Here is a 24,202-nt window from a genome sequence, read left to right as displayed (position 1 = left end):
ACCTCGTCGCCCGGCTAGTTTTTTGTATTTTTTAGTAGAGACGGGGTTTCACCGTATTAGCCAGGATGGTCTCGATCTCCTGACCTCATGATCCGCCCGTCTCGGCCTCCCAAAGTGCTGGGATTACAGGCTTGAGCCACCGCGCCCGGCCAGACACCAACAGTTTTAAAAAGGGGCCATGAGTACCTTCGCTTAGGAGCAGAGAACCCTGAACCTCCCCCTGAGGGCAGCAGTTCTCTCTGCGACCCCAAAATCGGTGACTCTAAGTGCTTTGGTGGATGCACCGCGCCCCATGTCCTCTTGTTTCCTTGGTTTGACTCCACCACTCCCACTTCCACGCTGACTTCTTACACAAGGCAGCTGACTGCAGCTGTGCCTCCAGATCAGCGCTACTATGGAACTATCAACATAAGTTATTTCATTTTCCCTTTTGATCAGTTTGAATTTGCTTTTGCTTTTTGTTTATTACTTACTTCAAATACAATGGAATAAAGAAGTCTGGAGATGCTTCTCTAGCAACTCCAAACAAGCTGAAGCTGAAGGTGTTTACATGGCACCAACAGGCACATGAGTAATTCACTTAACCCTTTCTGGTCTCAGTTTTCCTGAAAGCATCTGGGCTGGGAGGGAAGGGGAGTATTTGGATTAGATGATCTCAAAAGCTCTTCCAGTTCTAGGGTGACACTGGTTGTAGGTTAACTCTCTATTCCAGACCAGTTTTTAATGCCTCCCTGAGAATACACATATTGTCTAACCATCTCAGGAATACTGCTGGAAGGGAGATGATACATTTTTACCTGAAAGCCTGTTTGCACTCTGACATTCTGCTACACTTTCTGGAAGGCTCTTGTTCAACAAGTTTGATTTGAATGTCTTTCTATTGATCATATTCTCAATTACTTTCACCAGGAGTAAATTATTTTCAAATCGGAGTCCTCTTAATCTCAAAGCTATTGTGTCTTTGCTCCGCCCAACAAAATGCAAGCCTGGTGTGGTTTCCCGAAGGATTCAAAGCCTTTACTGATGGCTGCCGGTCAGCAGAAGATCTCCACTCTCTCATTATAGCCAGTGAGTCCTTTAGATGATGCTTTCTTCTCGAGTCTACTCTCCAGCCCCTCTTACCCATCCTCCCCCATTACTCTACTGTGGTTTTAATTAAACCATCAACCACCTAATAAAATTCTGATGCCACAGATCAGGCAAGCGGTCACTTTGTGATGGATCTTTAAATATGACATGTCTCTCTGCCAGAGCTTCCCAAAGTGGCACTTTGAAATGTCCCTCCCTAGTATGAAAGGTTTACAAATCACACTAGACGTTTATGTTGTCTTAAAACATCCAATGCAAGTACTGTCTCTTCTCTTTCTCACCGTAATATTTAGACCATAGAGGAGAAGACAGACTTGCAAAACTGAATGTAGTTTTCTAATATACTACTGGGATTATAGTTCAATGATTAGTAGAGGGGAAAACTAGCAAACAGCAGCCTCCAAATACCAGTTTCCCAAACAGATGAATAAAGATGGTCAGAGGAGGTTGACATTCAGATGAACAGCCCAAACAAAGGAACTCCATCATGAAAAACAGGCAAATGGCCGACTCTATTGGAGAACATAAAGCAAGAAAGGTGAATACACGCAGAAAGCTGCCTTTCCTGGCAGCATGTTATACAATTTCTGACGGAGGAACTAAAATTAGCCACAGTCAGTAACAGGGAAATGTTTTATATCAGTGTGAGCTCTAGAAAAGCAGCAGCGATGGAACATTGTGGCTCCATCCAGTAAGCCTCCCTCCACAAGGTTCTGGAGAATCCAGACAATGAAAACAATGGAAAGAACCAAAGACCACGCTGAAAAGCCAGGCTCCAGCAAAACCTCCTGTTGACTGCCATCCTGGCACTGAAATCCTTCCTTTCAAATCTATGCAAATGTCCTGAAGGCAGTAATGAAATTTTCATTTCTGTCTGCATGGATCTGCTCTTCTCCGGATTCTTTTGCTTGAGCAAATGCCACTGCTGGCAGAACAGCAAGAAGAGGTCTTTCCAGAATCCCCAGGAAGACCTCAGAAAAGTCTTACTCAACAGATAAACATAGAAGTCTATTCTAAAGCTCCGACCCCCTAAAAAAAGAAGAGAAAAAGAAAACCACATGGAGCGTAACGATGCCTGCAGCAGCAGGATATAGAAGAAAGTCATGGGTTTTTAGCCATAACTATGTAAATATAAGTAAAGTGGCTGAGTGTTTCACGCTTCAGTTAGCTCTACTGTAAAATTAAGGCATAAACATTCGGCTTTGCCTCCTTTGGTGGGTCCTTGTGAAAATCAAATGAGATCACGGGATGTGGCTGTGCTCTGAATGGCACAGCCCGTGCAGCTGTCCAGGGCAGCAACACAGGGTGAGGGGTTAAGGACCAGCCTTTGGCATCAACGGTTCATGGGTTCTAGCTGTGCTTCCAATCGTTTCTCCCTCAGACACACTGCTTTACCTACGACAGCCGTAGATCCATACACATATATATATGTTTTTTAAAGACAGGATCTCACTCTGTCTCCCAGGCTGGGGTGCAATGGTGCAATCAGGGCTCACTGAAGCCTTGAACTCCTGGGCTCAAGTGATGCTCCTGCCTCAGCCTCCCAAGTGGCTGGGACTACAGGCACATGCCACCACACCCAGCTAACTTTTTTTATTTTTTTGTAGAAGTGGGGTCTCACTATGTTGCCCAGGCTGGTCTCTGATTTCTGGGCTCCATTGATCCTCCCACTTCAGCCTTCCAGTGCGGGGATTACAGACGTGAGCCACCACACCCAGCCAGGTTCATCACTTTTAAAAAGGGGATGATGATGATGGCCGGCTGACAGAGTTACTCTAATTATAATTAAACAAGTCAACTGTATCATACCAGGCTTGGCAGCTCAGGCCTGTAATCCCAGCACTTTGGGAGGCTGAGGCGAGCAGATCACTTGAGCCCAGGAGTTCTAGACCAGCCTGGGCAACATGGCAGAACCCTATTTCTATTAACAACAACAATAACAACAACAAATAGTCAACTGTACCGAAGCACTGAGCATGGTTCCCAGGGCACAATAAACTTGCAACAAATGGTAGTTCTTGTGACTGAATACTGGCAAGGACCAAATAGGGACTGGCACGTATAAGAGTTCAAAATGCATTTGCTGAATAAATCACTGATGACAAGCTTATCCTGTTTGACAGATTATAGTCTTCCTGTAGCCAAGGTTTATTCTCACATCCCACTTACATTCCTAGCATCAATGCACACTAGGACCTATGCTAAGTGAAGTAAGCCAGTCACAAAACAATAAACACCATGATTCCACTCATATGAGGTACCTAGAATGGCCAAATTCATTGAGATAGAAAACAGGTAGGAGGTTGCCAGGGGGTAGGGTGGAGGAGGGAAAAGAGGACTTAGTGTTTAATGCGGACAGAGTTTCAGTTTTGCAAGATGAGAAACGTTCTGGTGGTGGCTGCCGGTGACAGCTGCACAACATGAACGCACCTAATGCTACTAAACTGTGCACTTAAAAATGGCTAAAATGGTAAATTTTATGTTAATGTATTTTACCACAATTTTTAAAAGTGAAAAAAAAAAGAAAAAACAAGAAAGTTGGCATTCAGGGAAAATGAGATTAGATTTAGTGGCTGATAATTCACAAACAATGGTCCTTTAATTTCAGCGCTGGTCTGAGCCAGTGTTGGGGGTGGCACCTACTGGAGGACACCCCATTTGGCAGCGTGTAAAGAGCACAGGGAAGAATCCCTGAACAATCTACTAGAACTGAACTGCAGTTTCCTAGGATGGGGCCTCTGCTTTTTATTTTTAATATCTGCAAGCAGTAACACTGACTCAGGATTTAGATTTCCTAATTACGACTGATTTCCACAAAGTTAAATGGAGATCATCAGGAAGAGAGGAGAAGATGACGTAATGCCGGTGAACAAGAGGGGCCGTCCTTTTACTCTGTAAGAATCAAGAACCAACTGATCTGTTCCTTCTCCTGTGACTCTTCCCGGGCCAACTCCTGCCATTATGTCGCCAGTTCCCTGGGGAATTGGCAATGGGCTCAGTCATCTGGCCTCATTAGAACCTGTACTAGATATAAAAAGAAAGAGGAAATATGTGGAAAGGACAAGAACACTTGGCGGAATGGAGTGGGTCTAGCAATGAGCTTGGGGTCTGAAGGTGGAGGTCAAGTCCTGGCCCAGACACGTGCTGACTGTACGACCCCGAGTAAGTCCCTTCCCTTTCAGAAATGAAGGAACAGGAAGAGATCACCTCTAAGGTCCTATCCAGTCTGCTCAAACTGAGAATCCGTTAAAACACTGCCAAATTTCTAATAACTTGGACTAATAAATTAGACTCTGATGAACCACTGCCCTAAAGAAATCTTATCTGTTAACCATACATAAAAATGTTATGGGAGCCCAGGCACTGTGGCTCAAGCCTGTAATCCCAGCACTTTGGGAGGCCGAGGCAGGCAGATCACCTAAGGTCAGGAGCTCGAGACCAGCCTGGCCAACATGGTGAAACCCCAACTCTACTAAAAAGACAAAAATTAGCTGGAGTGGTGGTGTGTGCCTGTAATCCCCGCTACTCAGGAGGCTGAGGCAGGAGAATCGCTTGAACCTGGGAGGCAGAGGTTACAGTGAGCCGAGATCATCCCACTGCACTCCAGCCTAGGCGACAGAGCAAGACTCTGTCTCAGAAAGAAAAAAAAAAAAGTTATGGCCAACTAAGTAAAGAAATGCTGTGATCCTGTCCTCTACCTGAGAACAGAAGTGTCCAAGAAGATGTTGATCAAGATAATTAAAGTATGAAAAACTCCAGGAAGAATAACTCCTAGGACAGAGGAGAGATGCCCCGTGGGGTGGTGAGATGGGTGATCCTAGACCAAAGCACTGCACAGCCGGTTCCCAGGCCTCCCAGAGCCTCCCGCTGCCGCTCACCTGCATAGGAAGACACGGGGGAGATCTGCAGAGGGTAGAGCTCGCTCATGCTGACCGGCTGCTCATCGCTCTCAGTGGTCACCTCTACGACTTGGCAAATGTCCGGCGGATTGGTGACAATCTCTTGATCCTCAATGTTGCTGTCCAGATGGGACTGTCCTACAACTTCAAAGAAAAGACAGCCATCACGCAAAGTCCCCTGACCTCACAATTCTAGCACACTTTCTCAAGAAAGAAAGTCTTCCCCAAAAGAGCCAGGCTGCCAGGCTTCCATCACCATCTGTCCCCTGCCATGGGGCTGAAGAACAAGCCTGAGCTCTGTAGCTCTGGGGTGATGTTTCCCAGGGAGCAGCCGGCCAGTCCTTGGCTCCCCAGGTCTGTCTCCAGCATGCCTGCCAATGGCATGCACCATAGCCATGTCCTATCCAGCTCAGCAGAATTCCACTCAACCCCGTCACAGCCAAGGCCACAGGACCAGAGGCAGCATCCAGCCCCAGCCCCAGAGCCAGACATGACAGTACTTTGAACCTGACCAATTTCTACTCCCTGCTCTTGCTCCAAAAGAAGGCGCTGTGCTTATTTTCTGGATTCTATGATCCAGGGAGACATTATCAAACCTTACCAAAGAGGAAGGACCATGAAAATCCACCCAATTGTGTCACATCTAGCTGTGGGGTGCTCTGCTTACGCTCCCAGCTCTCCTCCTGCTCTGCAGGCAATATGTCCAACTAGCTGAAATATCAGCACAGTGTAATAGAGTCAGATCTCCAATTCTGGCAAACATTAGTAGCATCAGCTCCCCAGAACACTGATAAGATGGAATCTGACAACCCTAGCTCTGAAATCTGCCTCAATTTTTAAAATTATATTGTTTATTTCGAGATCATTGTAAACTCACATACAGTTGTAAGAAATAATACAGAGAGATCGTGTGCCTGTTACTCATTTTCTTCCAATGGTTATATCCTGCAAAGCTAGAACACAATATCGCAACCAGAGTATTGACATAAATAACAATCCACCCATCTTGTTCTGATTTCCTCAGTTTTACTTGCACTCTTTTGCGTGAGTGTGTACCTGCGCCAGGACTAAGTGCAGTTTTATCACACGTGAAGGTTCATGTACCTACCACCACTGTCAAAACACCGAACAGTTCCATCACCACCAGTGTCTCTCATGTTACTCTTTGTAACCATAGCCACCTTCCTTCAATACCTCCCCATCCATCTCTTTGTCCAGGACCCCTGGGCAACTATTAATCTGTTCCCCATTTCATTAATTTGTTCATTTCAAGGATGTTATATTAATGGACTCATATAGTAACCTTTTGGGGCTGGCTTTTACTCAGCAGAATTCACTGCAGAGTCACCCAAGTTGTGTGTTCCTTTTCTATTGCCAAGTAGTATTCCATGGTATAGATGTACCAGTGTTTATTCTCCCCCTGAAGGATGTCTGAGTTGATACAAGCCTTTGACTATTACAAATAAGGCTGCTATGAATGTTTGTGTTTAGGTTTTGTATGAACATCAAGTTTCCATGTCTCTGGGATAAATGCCCAAGAATGCAATTGCTGAGTCATATGGTAATTTCATGTTTAATTTTACAAGAAATTGCCAAACTGCTTCCCGGAGTGACCGTGCCATTTTACATTCCCACCAGCAATGTCTGAGTGATGAGATTTCTCCATAGCCTCGGCAGCGTTTCGTGTTGTCACTGTTTATCTATTTTGGCCATTCTCATAGTTAAGTAATGATATTTCATTGCCGTTTCAATTTGAAGATCCCTAAGGTCCTGCCCTAATTTTAAATGAAACTGACTTCATACCGCTGTCAGTTGGATGAAATGTCCCTGAAAATTAGCTTCAATAAATAAAGGTGAAGAAATAATTCCCAAGGTCCTCGTATATGTTATTTTAACATTTTATCCCACAAGGATGACAGATAAATCATCGTTATCCTGTTATAGATGAAGAAACTCAGGCACAGAGAGGGAGAGTGACTTGTCCAAACTCACACAGCTTGGAGAATATGTGGTGCTCTATGTTGCTGACATTTTCTCACCAATCGGCAAAGTATTCAGGTTAGAATGCACTCCAGTCTCCTTGAGACGCCAGGCGTCATGGAGAGGCTCCTGTTTTAATCACTCCAAGTATTTTATTTTCTAAAGTATTTTGTTTATAAACAGGTTCCTGTTTTAATTGCTTTCTGTGGAGCGATAAGCACATTCTCTGCTTGCTACGCAGGGAAGGTTTTAGAGGGCAGTGGCAATTCATAGGTTCTTTAATAAAGAAAGGAAAGGCACAGAAGAGGCTCAGAAAGGGGATTTGGGGCTGAGATAAGAGTCCAAAAGCCATAGCATACAGAATGGAAGGAAACCGGATCTCGTTTAGGTTTTCCTGGTGGGGATAAAATTAAAGAAAAGGCAGGCAGGCTATATATGGCAGGCAGATCCCAAGCTGTTTATTTCATCCTTTGGACTATCCTATTTGAGGGTGAGGACATCAATTACGCAGGTCACTAGACACAGACTGACACTGACCTACACTGACCTCTCTCAAGTTTCTTCTGCCTCTTCCCTCCAAGTAAAATAAAATGGCAGGAAAACAAGATAATGTCCTGCCCTAGCCCAAGTCCTAAGAAGCAGCTGGTGGGTGGAGGTAGAAACCAAATGGGTGAGTTTGAGGAGGGAGGGCACAGTGATACTTTGCATACTAAGGCAATGAAGGCCTTAGATAAATGTGACTTAAGTCGAAGCCATTTAAACTTCCAGTACTTCAAAACTCATCTCTCCTTTGCATGTTGCTCCTAATAGAAAGAAGCAAGCTAGCTGGGACTACAAACAATGGCAGCCGCTCAAGTATCCCCCTAGTCAGATCCCTTTGTTCCAACCAGGAATTCTTTCTCTCACTGCTTTTCCCCATGACATCCAAGTCGGTTATTCAACTAACAGAGATTTATGGAACACCTGCTTTGCACCTCCTAGCCTCCCAGGGCTAGAAGGAGCAGCGGAAAATCGATGCAGTCAAGCATCCGGTTTGTAAGAAGTTCACAAACATGGCTATAGGCCAGCGACTAACCATCGAGAGAGTAAGTTGAAGGCCGTGAACACAGAAAAGAAAGAAAAGAAAAAGAACGGGGCCGTGCGATGGAAGCTGGAGAAGTGGGGTGATTTTTCTAGTTTGAGGAATCAAAGGCTTCAATGAGGCAGTGGCACAGGGGTGGGGGTTTAGCAAAAGGCAGCATGCACCATGCCCCTGACTTCCGGAGCCCCTTCCTGACCCGCCAGCACAGACCGGGCTCTGTCCCCTGGGTGCCTCTCACTCACTGTCCCCGTCGCTCGGCCAAAACTACAATGGGGCATGACCTTGCGACACTTCTGGACTTCCGGCCTTGTGTTGCTGGTTAATTCTATATACCCGTATGGCACTTTGAACTGGTCAATGGCATCTCTCCTCAACGAAAGTATGAACTTTCTGTGTCCAGTCATGACACACACTCACAACTCCCACCAGAGGCACTCAGGGACTCTCCCCTGAATAAATGGACACGTGAAGGGGCTGAGGTTCACTGACTGGAGCCAGAGTCGAGTCCTGCAGGAGATTGTGACAATCTGCAATTACGAGATGTGACAATTAATGTTTTCTAGAAAACGTCAAGACTTCTGGCGAGCGGACTCTTGAAGCCTTTGGGAAGTGATAAAGACAGCCGGCTGTGGGTGCGAGGGCTGGGGGCCACGGAGGAAACGTGTTGGGGTGATGAAAATGTTCTGTCTTGAGTATGGTGGTAGTTACATCACTGAGTGCATCTGTCAACATTTATAGGACTGTATGCCTTAAAAGGGGTGACTTTTACCGTATTTCACTTAATATACATGACCTGGGATAAAAAGTAGATAAGCATGTCCATGCAGATTTTAGGTGTATCCTGAATGCGGGTGACCAGGACAGAAAAGTCAGTCTTTGTTTTCTGGGCTATGATCTGGATACCAAGTTAATGTAATTATGTTATCTCTCAGGCCAAATTCCCCCACAGGAGTGTGCTGCTTTATGCCCTGGTAAGGGACAATGGCTTCTCTCCATCCAAACATCCTGGGTACTTTAGAAACTTTCCAGCTCCCGAGTGAAAGCCCATGAGAGAAGCAGGGAAATCCCGGTATCGAAATGCTCTCGAGATGAGCATCAACACTATCGCTAACCAGTCTCTATCTGTTTCTCTCTCTCTGTCCCTCTCTCTGTCTCATGCCACGTGAACTGATTTCCCTGAACCGCTCACAGCAACACTGACTCCTGATGGCTGAAAAGACACATGAATAACAAACTTACCTGCTACAGCAAATAGAGTCAGAAGTGGCACTCCTCTGGGTACTAAAGAGTGTCCTAACTGATAATAATGACAAAACCTGACTTTCTGAGCACCTATCTTTGCCTCTACCTACCACTTCCCAAGACCTCACAACCCATGAGGAAGGCACAATAGTGATCCCCATTCTAGAGATGCTGAAATAACCAGACAAGGCATAACCACATAACGAATTCAAGGTCAGACAGCCAATCAGCAGCAGAACCGGGATTCAATGTTAGCCTTACCTGACTCCAAATTTCAACTCTTTATAATATGCTCTCCCTAACAGAGAGAGTTAATGAAGTCCGAACTGAGCTACTGTTGGCTTTCTTAGCCCCTCTCAGGATAAAAAACTTTTGAATCTCACCTTAGTGAGTCTTCAGGCTCATAACTAATAGTGACATTTCTTTTCAATAGTTCTCTGTTGTGTGCCAGGGAAATTCTCAGTTAGAAGAAGGAGAAATCCACTAAGTTTCTCCAGTTTATTAAAGTCAGCACATCTGAAAAGAGTCACCCACAGGAATGCAATTTTAACTGAATCTAGTTGCTGAGAATTATAACAATATTATTTATGGCTGGTTACTGATGAACGGTTTGATCCCTTAAAAGGTCATTCTTACTTTATTAGCCATTGTTGACTTAATGTAGGTCTCCACCTGAGAAAGCAGCTTGCTCCCACGCCTCAGAGAAAGTGCTTAAAAGCAGATTATTAGAAACAGAGGGGTCCTTGGAGGGAGCTTGGTCCTACCATTTTACAGCTGAAAAAAGCTGAAACCCAGAAGTCAGGTAGATTGCTAAGGTCACCCAGGTAGCTGCAGAGTCAAGAATGAAACTGATTAGCAGGCATATAAAATCAGGCCACCAGCAGGGCATCACGCAGGGAATTTCCCCCCGCCCTTCTGAAGGTTTCAGGAGTTAAACTTCATACCAGCCCTGATGACACAGCACAGATGGAGGCTACTTTTCTTAATCAAATATATTTTAATATGATTTTGGTAATATCATAATCATAACATATCATTTTACCCCCTTCTAGCCCCAGAGTGATTTATCTGTACGTTTCACTTCATCTTCACAGTAACTCTGTGAGATGGGCCGGATCCGTATGATTATTTCCATTTTCTATGCAATTTTAAATATTTCCATTTTATAAATAATTATATATTATTTCCAATCTATATAGACATTGAATTTCAAAGATTAAGGAGTTTGCCCAAAATCACATGGTAAATAAAAAACTTCAGAAGCAGGTCTAGAAACCACATCTTTTGACTTCCAATCTCGTGCTCTTTCGGTATAAAATACAGCCATGATTTGGTTTAGGCACTCGAGAGCCATGGTGGGAGAGACAGTCACTGTGGGGTCAGTGATTCAGAGACAGGGATCTGTAGATGCCTGGGCCAGGCTGTCCCTGACTACAGGCTGCACACACCTTACCAGGGTGACAGAGTGCAGGAGTAGGCAAGAGTGGGACGGGGCACCGTGCACCCTGCACCCCGTGAGAAAACAGCATCTCAGGCTACTACACGAAGGGAAGCACAGGATGTATCCCAGTAAAAACTCAGTAGAGGCCAGGCGCGGTGGCTCACACCTGTAATCCCAGCACTTTGGAAGGCCGAGGCAGGTGGATCATTTGAGGCCAGCAGTTCGAGACCACTCTGATCAACATGGTGAAACCCCGTCTCTACTAAATACAAAAAAAATTACCCAGGCATGGTGGCACATCCCTGTAATCCCAGCCACTTGGGAGGCTGAGGCAGGGGAATCGCCTGAACCCGGGAGGCGGAGGTTGCAGTGAGCCAAGATCATGTCACTGTACTCCAGCTTGGACAACAGAGTGAAACTCAGTCTCAAAAAAAAAACCACTCAGTAGAGGTAACCAATGTCTCCAGGGTCAATGATCTGGGAGCAGACGTGTGGATGAGACGTGTTGGGCTGGAGCTACAGCTCCTGTTGGAACTGCCACATGTCCACTCCTCACTGTGCCCTGTGGACAAAGGCTTTGCGGCTGCTCCACCAGAAAGAGGCCCACCACCAACCTCACTGTCTCCATGAGCAGCCACAGGGAGCTGAACTTGTTCAGAGTAATTCAAGTTCAAAGACAGGTATGAAAACGGTGGGCAGGGCCCAGGTCATGCCAGACCCCAGGGACCTGGGGGAACTCAACTCCTTCTCTTGGGGTCAGTGGTGACATGATGACACTGGCATTTTTATTCTGTGAGAAGAACAAATGGGGGGCAGAATGGAAGCAGAGCCCAGGTGACAGCCAAGGCAGGCCCACACACAGTGTCCGAAACAGAAGGGATGGACTTGAGAAGTAGGGTGAGGGAAGACAGGAGGAGGTGACAGTTAATTATAAACGAGGTATTGGCAGCCAGGGAGAGAAGGAAGAAGAAAACAATATATAGCATCACAAAAAGATGACAGCTTTCTTGAGTAAATAAAAACTTCTTCTTTTTTTTTTTTTTTTTGAGACGGAGTCTCGCTCTGTCGTTGCCCAGGCTGGAGTGCAGTGGCTGGATCTCAGCTCACTGCAAGCTCCGCCTCCTGGGTTCATGCCATTCTCCTGCCTCAGCCTCCCATAAAAACTTCTTAAGGCTGAAAACACAGCAGCCCAACTCCACTGCCCGGGTCTCTCGGTTGGCACCTGGTGACTGAGGAGCGGCCCCACAGTCTCACCTCAGTGCCCAGGCGCTCCAGGTCCAATACAGCCAAGAATAAAGTATGTTGTTGTGGGTTCTGTGTCTGGGCATATTGCGATGTAAGGGTTCACATCTCATATGGTGTTTCATCTTGCTAAGAGCGTTCTAGGGGTGTGGATAAAATCGAATGCCTTGTCTCAGGCCCCTTCTCCTAAGGGGTGAACAACTCAGCTTCCAGGAGGAAGGCATGGGCACGGCTGACAGCATAGGTGATCTCTTCAGAGGGGGTCCCCTCCATCTAAAGACTCACCCAGAGCTACTTTTTAATCTTTGTTTTTTTGGGCAGTCTCCCTCTATCACCCAGGCTGGAGTGCAGTGGTACCATCTCGGTTCAGTGCAACCTCCACCTTCTGGGTTCAAGTGATTCTCCTACCTCAGCCTCCTGAGTAGCTGGGACTACAGGCACCTGCCACCATGCCCAGTTAATTTTTGTATTTTTAGTACAGACAGGGTTTCACCATGTTGACCAGGATGGTCTTGATCTCCTGACCTCGTGATCCACCCACCTCGGCCTCCCAAAGTGCTGGGATTACAGGTGTGAGCCACTGTGCCCGGCCCCAGAGCTACTTTTTATCTTATAAATAAAATTTCTATCTGAAGCATAATAAAATATGGCAAAAATAAGGGGAAACAAAGGATATGGGAAGAGATGAAGACCCAGTGCCACAGCCCTGTGTCACCTCTGGCCATCCTGAAACCATGGCAAGTGCTGGGGCCAGAGTCTGCCAACCTTGAGTTCAACTGGGTGGCCCTCATGGGGACCCTAACACTGGCCAGTAAGCTGTGGATCTGCTCTCATGCGCCTTCAGGAGCCCATGTTGATACTTAGGTTTGCAGGCTTGCCTTAAAAAGCTGCTTGAGTTTCACTGTAGATAAAGACAGGCAAATTTGGAAACAATTACCAAAAAAAGAATATCCTATAGGGGGCACTTTGGGCAGCCAAAATTAAGACAAAAATCCCAACTCCATGACTTCCTAATTGCCATATGTCTAGTCACTACAGACTGCTCTATTTACTCCAGAGTAATGAATAGACTCTCTGGTTTCATAGCAATCTTTGCTTTATTAAAGGGTGGGGCTGTGTTTTATCAAGAAACACAACAGGGTTACAGAGCACTGCCTAGGCCGGTCACACAGAATGTCTGCACCTGCAAACTTTTTACACTGCCTGGGAGATGGTTTCAATACAAAAAAGCACTGCTAACCTCGGCAAGAGGCCAGCGGAGGCCTGTCAGGACACTTCAGCATGCTGCTGGCTTCTTCCGTTCCTAAAAACAGAAGTCACCACACACACAACAAAAATTCAATGCTAAAAGAAAGTAAAAATAAAAAGGAGTTTTTTCTTCTCCTTCCCCTTAAAGGGAAAGCAGGCTGAGGTCTTTTGGGCACCACACCTGTGCATTTGGCCATACGGGAGAGAAGGAACATCAGAAGACATGTCTTCATTGTAAAGACCCTGCCCTCCTTGGGGGCGGGCACAGCTAGCTACATCTGGAAGCTGTTCAACTGTCACGAAGGAGGGAAAACACTGCTCCTCTGAGACCTCCAATCTAAATTTGGTGGCTTGGTTTTTCCCTCTCCTTTCTTTTCTTTTGCAGTATTTACCACACATGGTAACACTGCAGTTATCTGTGGGTGTCTTATGTTTACTATCTGCATCCCTCCATGAAAAAAGAAATTGGGCCTCCTCCATCTATTTCCTGCTCCTAGTACTGAGTCTGATATACAGAAGGTGCTCAAAAATATCGGCTGAATCAGAGTGGGCCCTTTGGCAACCCGTCTCTGTGCCTCAGTTTCTCTGCCTGCCAGGAAGCAGCTGCTGAGAGGACTTGTGAGGACCATCTTCCCTCTCCTTGGTTCCCGAGTTAAATAAATACTCTTTTGTCCATGTGAACCAAATACTGAAAGACTGGGATCGCCAGCCATGAGCCGCCGGGAAACCAACATTTCTCCTAGGAGGTCACCCCAGCCTTCTTCCACGGAGACTGACCCGTCTAAGTTCCTTTATCTGATCCTCAAAAGCCTTCGTTTCTCAGCCTTGAAATCCGGGGGCTGGAACTTGCATTCTGAGATGATTCCAAGACCTCCTCCCACTGACTATGTTATTTGAAGTTCACTGTTTTACAAATTTCAGGCCCCAGGGGGCTGCTCATATGTATAAAAAATGAGATGTCAAAACAGTTTACCTATGATGTTCACCGTACTATCCACTTCATTTTTTATAGCTGAAGTCAGGACCGCATACTCAGGAGAAATATCACTTACTCCATTACTAAGCCCCAGAGATGACTCAACTGGTTCTTGCTAGGAAGAAGAAAAGAAAAAAGAATTGAGAACACTTCCTTTCCCCTCCCTTCTCTTAGCTGAAATTCTACCCTCGGCCTACTTTCTTTAATGCTAGGGTCATTCATGCTCAGCTGCCGATACATTCATTCCCTGCCTCTTTAAGCTGGCCTGTTTTAAAGCACATTTCTGCACAGGGTACACTGCTGGGTATTCAGCTCCTTCCATTTTCCTTCAAGGAAACGGTACCGGCCCATCTGGCTCGCCTTTAGGAAATGCTTCCACCTGCAGACAATAGCTTTGGGGCTACGCAGAGCTGCATCACTGTCTCTGTAAAATGCTGCACTGTGTGGATTCCACATTCTCCTCCTCTGAGGGAGTGCTCAAAAGAATCAATGCCTGGCTTTCTCCTAAGGGAGGAATCATGCCACCTCTTTCATAGTTATTTCTTAGGGAAAGCTCTGCCTCAATGACTGGCCCAAGAACAGGAGCCTAGGGGAAGTTGTAGATGAATTCTCTGCAGATAAGTTTTGCCATGGCCTCTGGCCACCTGAGGCCCTGCACTGGATGGCTGGCTGATCACAAGGGCCGTACCCTGGCCTGAGTCCAGCCAGGCAACCCCATACCATGGGCTTACATAACTGCCCTTCAGGTGGCTGAATATCCCATCCAGCCCAAGAATTCTGCACGCGCACACTAATGAAATAATGAGAACAAATTCCTTTCCCTTATTGGAGCTCTAAATGTGTGCTTTTTTCAAGTGCACCAGTACCCTCCATTCCCTTGTACTAAACAGCTCTGCAGAAGCCAGCCCTGAGGTGCCTGGTGACGTTCAGCTCTCAAGGTAAGCTTGCATCTGCTGCTACCATAGCAATCAAGTCAGACAAAAGCCACACAGGACAACACCCAAGGAATCCAAAGCGGAAGAAGAGGGTGGAGAGCAGAAGGAACACAGGACTGGAAGCAGAGGATCATGCAAGTGGATGTGACTGTGTTTGGAAAAGTCAACAGTGGTCGGCTCTGAAACATGGTGGGTGTTCTCATCAGTTTATTTATACGCTAGCTGGAATCAATCCTCCCAAAATCCTCAAAAAGTCACTAACGGAAGGAGGGGAAATAACCTCCTCCTTCATAATCCCACCTGGCAAACTCCCACCTTAATAACATGACTTCAAAGGCGTCGCTCCACTGTATAGCTCAGTTTTCAAATAAACGATACGCTGCCTGGTTTACCAGATGTCCCGAAGGTCCAACGTAAGGGTAGGCCCAGAACATCCATCCCTACCGGGCATGATTTTTACTCCTTTCTCCCCCAGCATCTTGCATCTCTTCTCTTACAAGCTCTAAATAAGATGTCTGCCCCTTCTTGGGTCCAGCACGGTGGCTCACCCTGGAATCTCAGCACTTTGGGAGGCTGAGGCTGGAGGACTGTTTCAGCCCAGCAGTTGGAGACCAGCCAGGGCAACATAGCAAGACCTTGTCTCTACAAAAAATAAGAACATTAGCCGGGTGTGGTGGTGCATGCCTCTTGTCCCGGATACTTGGGAAACTGCAGTGTTGGGAGGATGTCTTAAGTCCAGGAGTTCGAGGATGCAGTGAGCTATGATTATGTCACTGCACTCCAGCCTCGGTGACAGAGTGAGAGCCTGATTCTTAAGGGAAAAAAAAAAACCTGCCCTTTCTAGAAAAACAAAAAAACAAACAAAAAAAACCTTGCCTGTGACGTGGGTGAGTCAGCAGGTTTCCCTTCCTTCACAGCCCAACTTCCCACCCCCCGTCTGCCTTTCCGGACTTGGCCTCTCCACCTGGGCCCCCCTTAGTTCCTGCGGTCTTGCTTCCCCTCCACCTCCAGAATCAAGCTCCCAGCGGGTCTTGAGAGCTCAGGCTTTGGAATCAGAAGGGCCTGGGGCAAAGCCTGGCACCTCCCCTCCTCACTAGCTGTGGCTCCTTACTGAACCTCTGTAAGCCACCCTAGGGCACCGCGGACAGTTGTAAACTGAGGCCAATAATAGGACCCACGTCATAGGGATAAGGTGAAGATTAAATGAGCTAACTACGTACATAGCACTTATTAGTAAATAAGTACTCACCATTACCAAAGGTCACCAACAAAACTCTGCTCTCCTAAATCCAATGGCCTTTTCTCAAATCCCTTCTCCTGGCCCCATATTCTGACCTCTGATGGACTGTGCTGTCCCTCCATGGCCACCTGGACTGACACTGCTGCAATTCTCCACCTCTCCGATGGCAGCCTCGTTTCTCAATGGCGTCCTCAATGACCCTGGTCAGTTTCCCTCCCCCGAGTCATGCCCCACCTTTCACTCTTCCACCCCCATTTCTTCAACTCCCTCAAAAAGAACTAAGCACAGGCCTCTGAAGAAGTGACCAGAGAACTGCTCATTTGTATGGGTTTCCTTTGCTGTCTGACCTTATTTTTTTACTCACTCTGTTTCTAGGTTTCTTATAAAACTAATGAGGCAGTCAGGCTTGCATATATTTAAAAAGCTAAATTAATTCTGATTTCTCCATTGAAGACCTCTAAATGTTACACATGATCTACAGTTTAATGAGTGACAAGTGATACTTTTATCACTTGAGAAAACGATGACTCAGAGTCTAAATTAATTTTTCAAGATCACGCTACTTTTAGCCTGCAGAGACACCGGAACTGAACTCTGTCTTTGGTCATAAAATATGGTTCAATTCCAGGAGCTTTCTGTCTTAAGAAGCCCTTGTATCGTGCCCTAATTCCAGTGGAGACTGAGACACTCTTTTGGACACTATTCTACTCTCTCCATACTTTTTTCTTTTTTTTGAGACAGGAGTCACACTGTCACCTGGGCTGGAGTGCAATGGCGCGATCGTGGCTCACTGCAACCTCCACCTCCTGGGTTCAAGAGATTCTCCTGCCTCAGCCTCCCAAGTAGCTGGGATTACAGTTGCCGGCCACCATGTCTGGCTAATTTTTTTGTATTTTTAGTAGAGATGGGGTTTCACCACGTTGGCCAGGCTGGTCTCGAATTCCTGACCTTAGGTGATCTGCCAGCCTCGGCCTCCCAAAGTGCTGGGATGATAGGCGTGAGCCACCGCACCTGGCCTTCTACTCTCTCCATTCTTACCCTGTATCCTGCACTGACCACTTCTATAATGACATCATATATTCCACCGATTGAGGCTGGGAAAGACCATTCCAAACACTGTGTTACTCCCTTCACCCCACTTCAAAAAAAACCGTCATTTCAGAGCTATCATCTCACTGATACTGTCACTCTGGACAGACAGTATAGTCAATGGCACAGTAAAATGGAGCCAGCACCTCCCGAAACACCTCCATCCAGGGTTCAGAATAGGCCCAGGAGAGAAGGATCTTCACTAAACTGGGTCAAAATTTTGGAAATGATTGGAAGTAGAAACATCTAAATCTAAGCTATATTAAAAATCCAAGGATCTCAAATGAAGAAAAGGGGTGTGGAGTTCTCTATGTAAAATGAACATACAGATCCTGCAGCCCCTGAACAGCCTTCACCCGCAGCCTCTCCTGGACCCCCGATGCCCCACTCCTGCCCTGGCTCAACTGCCTCCTGCTTTGCTGCACCATAACCTGGCCCGGTGAATCCTGGCCAGGACTCATGTCTCCTCTTCCTGCTCCCTTTCTCACTTTAGATAGAGGCTCTTCTGTAAATCCAGTAACCCATAGCTTTCTTGACTTTTAATTTTCTCAACTTACTCCAAAGATAAAAAAAAAAAAGAAAAAAGAAAAAAGAAGACCCTGCTTGGGTCCAGACTCCTCCACGGTGCATAAACGCCGCCAAACATTTATGTTCAAAACTTTTGCTCTAACTATAGAATCCAAGGTTTGGTCTACACGGGGGCATGAACTCTGCCAAACACTGACGCTCAAGAACCTTTGCTATAATTATAGAACCCAAGGTTTGGTCTATGGTTTAAGGGATTTTAAGCAAAAGCAAACTGGCACAAGAGAGAGTTCAGGGGCAGGAGCACACGTCTTTAGACCTGTAAAATAATACACCTTTAGCTGGTCTTGAAGCTACACAAGCTGAATGGGTTTGGGGATGGACCAATGCTCTAATTCATCTGTGCAAAGCCAATCTCTTTGAAGCCAGATTTAAGAACATCAAATTTAAGGGCATCTCTAGGTCTCTGCTAACAGAACGTGTAGGCTGAGAGCTGGACTTCACAAGGAGGTCAGGGAACTGGACCCTGGCGAGTGCACACACCGAGCACAGAGGCTGCAATGCCACTGAGAACAGAAGCTCTCGTAAGACAGGCTGGGGCCTCCTGCCCGGTCCCAGAACCACCTTCCTTCCGCTCCTTCCTTGGAATGAGGCCATCATCATTCTCTTCCTCCCTTCTCTCACTGCAGCTTCCCTCTTGACTTTTTTCCTTAGCTCACTTTTCTCTGCCTCTTCTCTGCAGGCCTTTGTCTGTATCTCACACAGCTTCTCTCTTGGAGAAGCCATCAGTTTCCAAAGCTACCAATGCCATTCTCAAGTACATGACCACACATCTGCCCATTGGGCACTCACTCAAGTGCTATGCTCTCCAACTTTCTAGCTGGCATTGACTTTCAGGGCTCTCTGTCACTTCAAAGGCAGCATGTCCAAAGCGAAACACCCTCTCCACAAAACGACCTCCATTCCCAACACTCCCTTCTGAAGGTGCAAGACGCAGGGGCCTCCTCTTTAGGCCGCTCTTATCTGCATCCTCCATAACCTCTTCCACTTTCTGGAGAAACGTCTCCTCCCTCCATGCCAGTAGCACCAGCTACTGCCTTTCCACAGCAGTGTCTCCGCCCCCGCCCCTTCCTACCCCGGTGAGAAAGGCCTCCCTTACATAACCAGTTCCCTCCTGCTCTAAGTGTGCTCCAAGGAGTTCAACTGCATCTCATCCCATAAAACTGTCCCTCAAGCTTTTCACATTGGGCTCGGAGGTCCCGTTCTGAGCCACCACATGGGAAGGGAGGATCCCAGGCAGGCAGAATAAGCCTGATAACCCGCTTCACCCAGGGCATCTCTCATCTTATCTGTTTTTCAAGTGAGTTGCTGGCGTGTGTTTTCATTTGATTAAAATTTAAAAACTGAAGACCTCTTCCAACCAGTGAAGGGATCACTCCAGGAGCAGCCCTGCCAGGGAGTGTGCCGTGTCTTCATCCAGCTCATGTCACTGTTAGAGCCAACAACTCTATGAGAAAGAGCAGCTGAACCCCTATCTGCTTTTCTATAACTTCCACCCATAGGTCTGCGCTCAGAACCAATACAGACCAGGCCTAATCTTTTCCAAGTGACTTTGGCAGCCCTTCCCAATTCTGTCTCCTTCATAACACTAACACTTTGATCTGGAAGTACTCTGCAGTTTCAAGGCACGTATGTTTCAGCCGCAAACAACCCTCTGAAGCAGGAAGTACCCATTTCTATTCGCCTCACCTACACGCCTGTATTTCCCATTGTCCGCTACACAAACTTCTGCTCTAATTAAGTCAGTTTCCTGTCTCATCCAGGAAAGACAAACCAACTCTAATCTCCAGGCCTTCATTCCTGATGCCCCTAGTGTGGGGGAAGGACCATGGTTTGACCCTGTCCACCCCTCAAGGCCTGGCTTAGGCTCCAAAGGCTACCAGGCACCCGGTGGACAAACCTGGATTCAAATCTCAGCTCTGTAAAGCAATGCAGCCTTGGGAAAATGAATCAGCTTCTCTGTGCATCCATTTCCTAAATGTCTACAAGGGAAACAACCTGCCCATCACAGGGAGACCTCAATGAGACAATAATCGTAGCTGGGAACTTGGAATCAGCTCAAAAATATCAACGAGTCCCCCTCTGTTTTAACTACTTCTATCCTTATTGTTCTTGGCCTTGTGTGAAGTCTCACAGAGCAAACCGTTCCATGATATTTTCTGAAGCATATGCATGCACCGATGATGTAGAATCCAGGATTTCTCACTATTGTTTTTCTTTCTTTTTTGAGGTGGAGAAGGGGTCCTGCTCTGTTGCCCAGGCTGGAGTGCAGTGGTGCAATCATGGTTCACTGCAGCCTCGAACTCCTGGGCTCAAGCCATCCTCCTACACCTCAGCCTCCTGAGCAGCTGGGACTACAGGCATGTACCACTGTACCCAGCTGTTTTTCTTGTTTTCACTTCCTTAGATATCCAGTTACTGCCGCACAGGTGGGGCTTAGCTCAAGGAAAACATGGCTCACTGAGTATGCAGGGATATGCCCACAAAAGGAAATGTCAGAGGATGCTGAGGCCGTTTCTGCACATACCACATGGCCACTGGGCCTTGGGTCTTCCAGTCTCGGGGAGACTATTTGTTGGGGGATATACAGCATGGAGATGAATCATGAGTGACCCCAAGAAAATTCTAACACTTGGCCTACATGTTGTAAACACTGTTTGCTAATTAAAACTTCAACTTGAATGGAAGATTGGGAAGAGCTTGCTTCAACAGCAAATTTTCATACCTACTTACCACATGAAAGACAGATTTCCTCAGTAGAAGAAACCTGCTTAGTGTATCCAGTTACATATTTGGATGGACTAAGTAGGTTTAGTATATTTGCACAGGGTATATTAACTCAGTCCTTGGGTGTTCTGATATACAATTAAAAGGTAATATATTAATAGCTAGTAATTGTCCTCTGACTTTCCAATTCCAGGCGCCCTGGGGAGTTCACTTTTCAAACACTCTACAGAGACAGAGTCCACACGATGGCTTGAACAGCCAGGAAGCACAGAACTCGGGAAGCCCACTGGCCTCCTCCGAGCTTCCCTGCTTTACTGTAAAGCACAATGCAAGTAGCTCGAAATTCCAAAGTTAGGCTGTGTTTAGGCCTAATGAATCACCTGCCTTCTGCCGAAGGAATCAGGTCCTTTCAAAAGAAAAGTTTCAGGTATGAATCATATCCTCATGGCACAAGGATTTCATGAAACACACTTGGCTAAGGTGGCTCTTGACCCACATGGCTGCACCTAAGGGAATCTCTCACTTACTTCCCTGGACCAGGATGGTCAAGCCCACCTAGGACTGTGCCTTCCACAACTTGCTCATTTTAGGGCCATGTGAAGACACTGCCAGTGCCGACGTGGCTGTAGAGATCCCGGACGAACGGGACCACCACATGGCACGAACTACTAAGACGGACATTTCCTCGCATTGCCACATCCCTGAAAGAGGACATGCCTTTCAATCCATTATGTGTCATGGTTTCATTGGAAGCAATTTTTCTAAGAGATACACAAAATAATAGTGCATCTTAGCATCATTGGCATCTGGCATTCGATGGAATACAGTGGATACATGTGAGCAACGTGGGCTGAAAAGGCAACATCTGTTACTCCATTCTTATTTCTTCATTAACTGTGATTCAGAAATTAAATCTGCATCCTAATGGAAAACCCCTCACTCCCACCCCACATATCCTACTTATTTATGCATCTATTTAGTCAACAAACGCTGATCCATCTATTCAGTTATCAAATATGTATTAGTGATCTGTTCTGGGCCAGACACTGAGCTAGATGATGGGAAAACAGTAGTAAATACGATTCAGTCACACTTGAAATTGTAGTAAATTCTCACACATTTGTGAGAAAGGTATACTTTTCTGACTAAATAACATGAATCAAAATGTAGGCCTTAAAAATACTAACTCGGCCAGGCTCACACTTGTAATTCCAACATTTTGGGAAGCCAAGGCAAGAGGATCACTTGAGGCCAGGAGTTTGAGACCAGCCTGGGCAACAGAGTGAGACCTCACCTCTATAAAAAAATTTTTTTAAATTATCCATGCTTAGTGGCACACACCTGTAGACCCGACTACTAGAGCGAGGCTGAGGCAGGAGGATCACCTGAGCCCGGGGTGTTGGGGCTGCGGTGAACCATGATCGTGTCACTGCACTCCAGCCTGGGTGACAGAGTAAGACCTTGTCTCAAAAAAAAAAAAAAAAAAAAAAAAAAAAAAAAAAAAAAAAAAAAAAAAAAAAAGAACTGTGAGAAATGATATGGCTAACAACTAGGTTTGCTCAATGGCAAAATATATATATATATATTTTAAGAGGTAATATAGGAGAAACATATATACTTAAAAAATACTTAAAAGACATTCAAAAACCACATGTGAATTTTATATGGGTCTTAATTTACATAAACAAACCACACGAAAGTTATAACATGTATGAAACAACTGAAACTCTGAACACTGGCTGGATATTCACTGATATTGAGAAATTACCGTGTACTATTTCAGGTACAAGAATGACATCATGGTATTTTTATAGAGCACTTATCTTTTAAATATATATACTGAACTATTATGGAAGAAATGCTATGAGGTTTGGAATTTGCTTCAAACATTACATTAAGCTGAACTATAAAGAATTGTTTTTGGGCCGAGTGCCGTGGCTCCCGCCTGTATTCCCACTTTGGGAGGCTGAGGTGGGAGAATCTTTTAAGGTCAGAGGTTCAAGACCAGCCTGGCCAACATGGTGAAACTCCATCTCTACTAAAAATACAAAAACTAGCCAGGCGTGGTGGCATGTGTTTGTAGTCCCAGTTACTCGGGAGGCTGAGGCAGGAGAATCGCTTGAACCCGGGAGGCAGAGGTTGCAGTGAGGCAAGATCGCACCACTGCACTCCAACCTGTGCCAACAGAGTAAAACTCTGTCTCAATTAAAAAAGAAAATAAATAAATAAATAAATAAACAAATTATTTTTGTAAGTCAAAAATGGTTGAAGGGCTGCAATTTCATGTTAGAAGTCAGGAAATGGGAAGAGCTATTGATGAAGCAAAACTGGCCAGGAGCTGATTAAGGTTAAAATTAATCTGAATGATGGCCTATGGAGTAAATTTTACTCATTTGTCTCCTTTCTATGTGCATAAAATCTTTCCACAATGAAAAGTTAAAGCATAATAGGCCTTTAATATAGTGCAATATTTAAATTTAGTTAAAAATAAAAATTAGTGAAAGTGAAACTGAAAGTATCACTGCAAAAATACGCTGCCTAAATTTCTTCATCTGCAAAGGGAGGCCAGCGAGCTAGACAATCTCTCTGAGATCCCTGGGTCTGTGGCCAGTGTCTGCTCTCTGCTCAACCACTGAGGCTTGTCCCCAGTTTTGCGGGGCACATTCGGCTCTTCTCTCACTATAACAAGGGCCACCTCATCTGTGCACAGAGATCCTCAGACTGCAGGGGACTTCAGACCACACAGCTTCGTGAGAACTCACACACACACGCACATCCCACGGGAAACCCTTGTGGGGTGCGAGAGATGCAGGGGGCAGAAGGCAGTCATTGAGAGCTGTGCTGATGGAATGCTGAAGCTAACCACTGCGTCCCCACCGAAGCGCCCGTGACGGATGTCTGTAACATACAGTTCATACATTTTAGAGGTACAGAACATTCAATACACACTAAAGTATATTTAATAGCCTGAAAATATGCTTAATAGTATGAGCCACAAGCTGTTGTGGAGCTTAGCTGGCACAGAATGACCGCTGGCAACGGCCGTGGTGGCCAGATGGAGGCCTCAGCCTGCCAAGCACAGTGAGACTGTGACTTCATTCATAAATTTCCCAGGGAAACGGGATGAGGCAGGGCCCTGTGTACCTATGACTGCAAGTGGATACATGCCGAAGCGCAAACATGTAAAGCACAGAAGACACAAGCAAAGGAAGAAAGATGACACTCGGCAGAGGTCCTGTGACTCGTCTTTACGAGGCGGAGTATGAGTCATTACTAGGAGCCCAACCTTGGCTTTCTCTCTGAAACACCCGAGATTACCTTGATGTGCTTCACTTTGTCTTCTTTTTCTGTCTTTGGTTTCTTTCCTGTGGCAACAAAAATGTAGTTTTGGATTAATTCATGAAGGGCCTCCAGAGAAACATTTCCCT

At 45.9% G+C, this 24,202-nt stretch overlaps 1 protein-coding gene across 5 annotated transcripts in view; it reads right to left on the bottom strand.

Annotated features, from left to right (window-relative positions):
• Positions 1-24,202, bottom strand: part of IRF2 (interferon regulatory factor 2) — an 87,656-nt gene that overhangs the window by 6,207 nt on the left and 57,247 nt on the right. For 4 of the 5 annotated variants that reach the window (XM_030918813.1, XM_010377922.2, XM_030918810.1 and 1 more), the window contains 3 exons: positions 24,093-24,139; positions 14,196-14,313; positions 4,968-5,132 (listed from right to left, as the gene is read on the bottom strand). In XM_030918813.1, the coding sequence (XP_030774673.1) occupies positions 4,968-5,132; positions 14,196-14,313; positions 24,093-24,139 (330 nt within the window). The remainder of the gene's footprint in view (positions 1-4,967; positions 5,133-14,195; positions 14,314-24,092; positions 24,140-24,202) is intronic. The other variant, XM_010377923.2, reaches the window with a different exon arrangement.

This window comes from Rhinopithecus roxellana, chromosome 2 (genome assembly GCF_007565055.1).
Source record: "Rhinopithecus roxellana isolate Shanxi Qingling chromosome 2, ASM756505v1, whole genome shotgun sequence".
Taxonomy (NCBI): Eukaryota; Metazoa; Chordata; class Mammalia; order Primates; family Cercopithecidae; genus Rhinopithecus; species Rhinopithecus roxellana.
The sequence above is the reverse complement of the archived record's forward strand: the minus strand, read 5'-3'. Positions and strand labels throughout refer to the sequence as shown.